At 38.1% G+C, this 6,403-nt stretch overlaps 1 protein-coding gene across 1 annotated transcript; it reads right to left on the minus strand.

Annotated features, from left to right (window-relative positions):
- Nucleotides 1-208: 208 nt before the first annotated feature.
- On the minus strand, nt 209-4,703 carry LOC106433508 (protein ACTIVITY OF BC1 COMPLEX KINASE 8, chloroplastic). The gene is made up of 20 exons (XM_013874328.3): nt 4,150-4,703; nt 3,920-4,055; nt 3,683-3,849; nt 3,486-3,606; nt 3,290-3,390; nt 3,080-3,178; nt 2,859-2,969; nt 2,708-2,787; nt 2,562-2,631; nt 2,379-2,452; nt 2,203-2,272; nt 1,999-2,087; nt 1,664-1,875; nt 1,521-1,581; nt 1,390-1,444; nt 1,202-1,300; nt 1,004-1,093; nt 845-904; nt 617-748; nt 209-533 (listed from the first exon to the last, which is right to left on the minus strand). The coding sequence occupies exons 1-19, from the start codon at nt 4,588-4,590 to the stop codon at nt 632-634; spliced, it is 2,253 nt and encodes a 750-aa protein (XP_013729782.2). The 5' UTR covers nt 4,591-4,703; the 3' UTR covers nt 209-533; nt 617-631.
- Nucleotides 4,704-6,403: the final 1,700 nt, after the last annotated feature.

The raw sequence follows: 6,403 nt of genomic DNA on the forward strand, positions 1-6,403 counted from the left end.
AGATTTTTTAGAGAGAACGGAGGAGAGAGAAAAAGAGTTCTCTTTTTGGTCTGTAATCCAAAACCACCAATGTTTTTTTTTTTTATCAAAGAGTTTTACCAATGTTTACATTTTGGTTTTTTGAGATTTTGCCATTTTGGTTTTTTGAGATTTTTTGCCACACGGCCCACCACTAAAACGTTTGTAGATGTACCGAACACACATATACTGAGGCAGGTAAGGAGTAGTATATATACATATATTTTGACGAAAAAGTTGACCTATGGTCTACATCTCTACACACCATTACAAGTGGCTCTGTTGATAAAATGCCCAATAATCAAAAACTTTCAGAAAGAAATAAAAAGAGAGATATAGAGTCTGGTCGTTCACTGGTTTTAACATATCTAGCCTCTAAAGCTTCCATAAGAATTTTTCTATGGCAGAACAAAGAGATCATCATCACTCCTATGGAAAGCTTTATGGGAGAAATCTTTGTGGCTTCTTAGCACAAAAGATTTTATGGAGACTGAAGAAGAAGTTTTTTAATATATCTGTACAAGTTAAACGGCAAAAAAGGCTGAGAATCTTAATCCAACAATGTAAAACACAAGAGCTGAGGAAGCATTAAACATACCAAACAAGATTTCTTTTAAGCTGTCCCAGTGATCAGTTTTTCACGTTGGTCGAACTTCTTGACTTTTATAACCCCAATCAGAACCTGGAGGCTGAAGAAAGCACATACTGTGTATGCTATAGTAGCTGGTGTCTGACAACATAAAGGAACACACGAATGTTAATAAAATTGTGCAGACAAAGGTTAAAGGTTAGGAAAAGAGACCAGGGTTGATGAGTAACAACTTACTTTTAAAGAATTCAGATACAAAATCGTTGCGAGATTGACTAAGCTTCCTGCAGCAACAGCCTGTTGGGGTGACACATTGGATTAAAGAAACAAAAGAGGAAAAAGAAACCAACTTGAAGATGTAAGAAAACGACATGAGAATGCAAAAGTTCTACTTACACTTCCTACTGTTTTTTGAACAGCTGCTACACGTTGAAACGCCCTCTCAGACTCCAATGCTCGGACTCTAAGCTTCAAATCACCTTGCTCCTGCGGAAAATAGGCATAGCAAAGAAAACATTGTAGAACTCTCTAGATGGAGAAAACAATTCATGTAGCTTGAAGTTTTGTGGCGGGTGGATCTGTCTAATGTCTTACAAGTCGTTGGATGATTACAGCTAGCTTTTCAACTCTATCAGCTTGTCTAAATACATTGTAGAATGCTTGTGATTGTCTGTCCCATCTCTTCCTCAGGTCCTACAATAGTTTTATTTGATTTAATATGATTATAAAGCTATGCAATAAGAGCATATAAGGGGAGTCAAGATAAGCCTTGCTATTATCACCTTCACTACAACTTCTACTCCAGCTTCCCGGAACCGTAGCAATTCCAAAGCATAGCTGGAGAACAAAAGTACATGAGTACTCTTCAAAAATCAACAAGAATATTTTAGTATAATGTGTGTAGTAGACTCACGGTTTTGCAATCTCCGTTATATCAAAGCGAGGATCTAGACCTTTGCCGATGCCATCCAATACTACAGGGAAAGAGAGAGTAAGTAACCACTAATACACTTTGTTAAGTTTGAGCAAAAAGGCATGAAAAGGATATCTACAAACCTGAAAAGGCTCTAACAACAAATGTGAATGTGGCAGGGAACCGGAACGGTTGGTCAGCTGAAATGGCTAATAAGTCTTCTCCGATTGCAGCTAACCGTTGCTTCTTTTTCTCTTGCTTTTCCTCTTTGGTTAGTGGCTTCTTGAACCCAAGCTCTTCTGCTGCTGCTAGTTCTTCTTTCTCTTTTCTTTGTGCAGCAAGCCGCTCTTCGAAACTGTGATAAAATCCAGCTAATTGATATCATCAGAAAAAGACTACTGGCGTCTATAATGCACAAATACTTCAGAGAAACCAAGGATGCAAACATAAAGGTAGGTACAAGAATCAATTAAATCACCTGTTGAGAAAAAACAGTGCTGTTCTTCTGATCGATGTCAAATCTCCAGTAGGTACAAGCACACCCATTTGAACCATTGCTTGAATGACCTGCCACAAGAAGGTTAATATATATATATATATATGTATCATGTATGTATGTGCAGGACCTACAAGGCGGCATGGATGTAGAAGATTGAAACTGAGAACACAGTAGAGAGTGTACCTTATCGGGGTCCTTCTCATAAACACCATAGAATGCTTCCAATAAACCTTCTCTAATATTTGGGCTGATACTGTAAGAACCATGAATAAACCAATTGTGTAGGATCATCAGTCAAACAAGTAATGATAAAGGAGATCATATCTCTTCACCATAGTAACAGAGTCTTGTTGTAGTACCTTCCCATCATTCCAAAGTCGTAAAAAATCAGCCGCCCGCCGTTGACATCATCAACAGCAATGTTCCCAGGGTGCTTCAGAAAGACACAAATACATATTAGATTGCAGACTTTTTTTTGCATTGGTACACCAAAAAAGAGTCATTGGCACTTAAGGGAAAAGAAAATGACGGAAGAGACTTACAGGGTCGGCATGAAAGAATCCATGAGACAAGATCTGCTCCAGGTAAGATTCAACAGCATATCTCCCTAGCCTGCATTGTACCAAGTTATAAATGAACAACAAAGAAAAATATTCAAGTCCGGGAACAAGGTGTAAGAAAATACAACCTTTTTCGATCAACACCTAACTGATCTAAGGCTTGTATTTTGTTAATTTTAATTCCAGGGACATACTCCATTGTCAGGACCTGGGTATTGCATTCGAGCTTTAAGGCATTGTATATGACGAAGTAATAATGCTCATAGGTAATAATATTACCTGAGGCGTGGTGTACTCCCAGTAGATGGATGGAACCTTTACATATTCTAAGTTTTTGAAGTTATTAGCAAACAGTTCCGAATTAGCTGCTTCCTTTGTGTAATCAATTTCCTACAAATATAGCACATTGGTCTTACTAGTTAGAGATCACTTCAAACTGAAGCAAGTAGAGAAAATTCAACTAAGCCTCTATGCTAAAAAAAAAAACTACATCGCGATACCTGGTACAATACACTGGCACATTCATCATAAATTGCAACCCAATCCCTCTTTGCACCATCTGATTTTGGATCCACCTTTTGGAGATACTCAGCAATCACCTATACAAAATCATAACAAAAAAAGCAAATAACTCAGCAGAAGCAAACCATGAGACAAGGACGCTTGCAACATCGAATAACTCAATATCAAGCATGGCTAGAGACACTAACCCTCAAGTTTTTAAGATCAATATCAAAGAGATCCTTGAGACCGGGTCTCTGTACTTTAATGACAACCTCTTGACCCTTCAATCTTGCACGGTGAACTTGGCCTGTACTTATCAAGACCAAAACACTTATTATAATTATCACTTTCTTGCAGACAAGACAGCATCATTATAAGAAGATTACCACAAAGGACTCTTACCAAGACTAGCAGCAGCTATAGGTTCATAATCAAAACGGTCGAAAATGTCATCAACAGATGCTCCAAGCTCCTCTTCAACAATTGATAAAGCCGTAGCAGAAGAGAAAGGAGGAACTTGATCCTGCAAACATAAGACACCAAAAAAACTTTAAAATGGATGCAACACAGAAGACAAGCCATTCAATATGAGATCAAACCTGAAGTTCTGACAATTGATCAACGTATTCTTGAGGAAGAATGTCCACTCTGGTAGAGAACTGCTGCCCAATTTTAATGAACGTAGGACCTAACCTCAATATGTTTTCCTTCAACCACTTAGCCAAAACCTTCCTTCTCAAAACCTTCTTCTCCTCAGTCATTCCCCCTGCAAATACAAAAAAAGCAAATGAGAATTTTCTTTTACAATAAACAAATACTAAAAGTAAAGTAACAACCTTTGTATGAAAACTTCTGACCGCTCAACCATGTCCTGAAGATAAACGTTATAACAAACCCCCAAATCTCCAATGTTCTTTGTATGGTCGAGTAAGTCTTGAACCTACTCCATCGACCACCAGGTGCAACAGAAACCTGTGTGTTCATGTAATGGAATCATTAGAACAAAGAAACGGTTTTTGAGTGAAAAAGAAAGTAACTTTTTTTTTTTTTTAAAGTGGTGATTTACCTCGACTTGTTGTTTCTGTTGAGTTTTCTTAAACCAAGCATCCTCTTGACCGATGTCTTCTACTCTCTTCTGCCTCTTTTCTTCTTCTCTCTTCTTCGAGACTTCCTCCGTTACGCTTCCGTTCACGTACTTCACCAAACTACCGTTGCCGTTTAAAGGGACGTTTCCGTTTAAATCTCCGTTGATGGATTTTCTCGCAGCTCCGTTGCCGTTCAGACGTACGCTTCCGTTTCCGTTGATCACTGCGTTTTCACGATCTTCCACTGCGACATTATCGTCTCTGGAAGCTCTGATTCGAAGCGGGAGAGTGTGACTGTGTCTCAAGCGATTTCTAGGCAGGAAGATTCCGGGGATTGAAACGGAACGAGTGGTTGTGGAATGGAAACTGATGTTCGGTAAGAGGAGAGACGAGGGAGAAGAAGAAGAGGAAGAAGCCGCCATTGAAAGGTGATTTTGCAGATTACAAACCTGCGTAGAAGGTAAGAAGAAGAAGACGAAGCAGAGAGAGAGAGAGAGAGAGGTTTAGAGGCTGTGGAGGAGGAGGAAGCAGAGGAGTGGCAACAAGTGCAAATAAAGGGGTGGATACGAAATTGACACGTGACATGAGATTAGATGAGTGAAGCAGATGCTCTAGTGTTTTGATTGGTTGTTGTATGACACATCATCTCGTTATCACAGCCACAAAGAAGCCTTCCTTTTTTTTTTAAACATTGTATTACCACGGTGTGTCCGCCCGATATTGTTTTATTGTTGTTAAAAATATGATTTTTTAGATAATGTAATTATATGATTATTTTTATTTGTTAATAACGTTATTTGGTGTTTTTATTGTGTTATGTAGTAGTAATAGTGATATGTTAATATATTTTGTCTTTGTTTTTTCAATAATGTGGTTTGTCTGTATAGTATTTGTTAGTAGTGAAGTGAGCCTCTATAATGTAAAAATATATTGAATTTCAATAACTTTGCATTTATGCATTTGTTGATTTTAAGATTAACGGTTTCAGCGTCAAAATTGTCTTTTATTTTTTTTATATTTTTGAACATTATAACTTTCAAGATGTTTTTGCCTTTTTCCCATATTTGGACATTGAGCCTTCAACATCTATGTATTTTGTTTACCTTTCTGGTATGCGTTGTTTCTCATCATCACCGAAAAAGACTCGCATCCTGCTCATGTTCTTTATCACCTTCTTCACCTTGAAATTTCTGGTATTTGTTGTAGATCGAGTTTAGGAGTTCTCAGTTGTGCGGTTGTTTCTCGCGTCGTTTTAGGCTGCTCCATTCAATATTGGATGCTCCTCTTCTTCCTTAGATTTCAGCTGATGTTAAGAACTGCATCTTTTTGGATTGGGTCAGAGTTTAGTCGTCTTTGAAGTTGTTTTCCTCGTCGTTGGCTTACCATCGATACTCCCTTCTCATCTTGGTTTTCAAGATATGGTTTTTGGTGATCTGACTTCTATAGCTCGAGGACGGTTCCACGATTTTATGATTTCGTTTTGTCTACCCTTCCATCTATGTTCCATCGTCTCGTTGCAGCTTTCATCGCTGCTTGCGTCTCTGTGACTCTCTCTTTCGCCATATTTGTCACTCCAGGTTTGGATAGTGTTCTCTTCCGAGTATGCTCTGTAGAATTGGAAGATTGTTTCTGGTCTCAAATCTGGGCTCATGTTTCTCGGGGGTTGGCTTTCGTTCTCCCTCACTCATGTTGTTATCTTCTTCCCTTGCTTCCCTTAGTATAAGTGTGCAGTATTAGTCTATTGGAGCTTTGGTCCTTTCTATCCAGAGCTTTTTGGTTCTTCACTGGTATAGGCGTCTTGTTTGTGCTTGTTTAGTTTGTGAGGTGCTTCTTACCTCTTAGCTGGTGGTTGTGCTTATCGTTCGTTATGTATGTCTCTTCCTTCTCTGTGGTGATTTTGGCCTTATGTTGATTATTCTTCCTCTAACCCGCTTTCTTAGTTCTTTGCATTGGTCCTTGATCACACTCATTTGTGTTTGAGAGATTGCTTTATCTCAAGATTATCTTTCTACATTTTACTGACTTTTGATTGTTCTGGCAAAGACACTCTATGATAAAGTGGAGTAAGTTAGTTTTCGTTCTTGATCGCCTTTGAGCTCTGGACCTTTATTGAGTTAGTGTTATTTTGGCATTTTTTTCTCTGTGATTATGAAGGTTTTATATTTAGATTACGTTTTCTGCTTTAGTTTGATTAATGTTAAGATAAATATATAGTTGTAAATGAAATAATAGAAA

Source organism: Brassica napus, chromosome C3, assembly GCF_020379485.1.
Source record: "Brassica napus cultivar Da-Ae chromosome C3, Da-Ae, whole genome shotgun sequence".
Lineage (NCBI taxonomy): Eukaryota > Viridiplantae > Streptophyta > Magnoliopsida > Brassicales > Brassicaceae > Brassica > Brassica napus.

What these genes read in the sequence shown, in the direction of transcription:
- LOC106433508 (XM_013874328.3), bottom strand. Translation starts at nt 4,590, where the DNA reads ATGGCGGCTTCTTCCTCTTCTTCTTCTCCCTCGTCTCTCCTCTTACCG. An exon ending in GATTCTTTCATGCCGACCCT is followed by an intron (nt 2,453 to 2,561) that starts GTAAGTCTCTTC and finishes GTCTTTCTGAAG; the next exon opens with CACCCTGGGAACATTGCTGT. An exon ending in CTGTAATCATCCAACGACTT is followed by an intron (nt 1,094 to 1,201) that starts GTAAGACATTAG and finishes TATTTTCCGCAG; the next exon opens with GAGCAAGGTGATTTGAAGCT.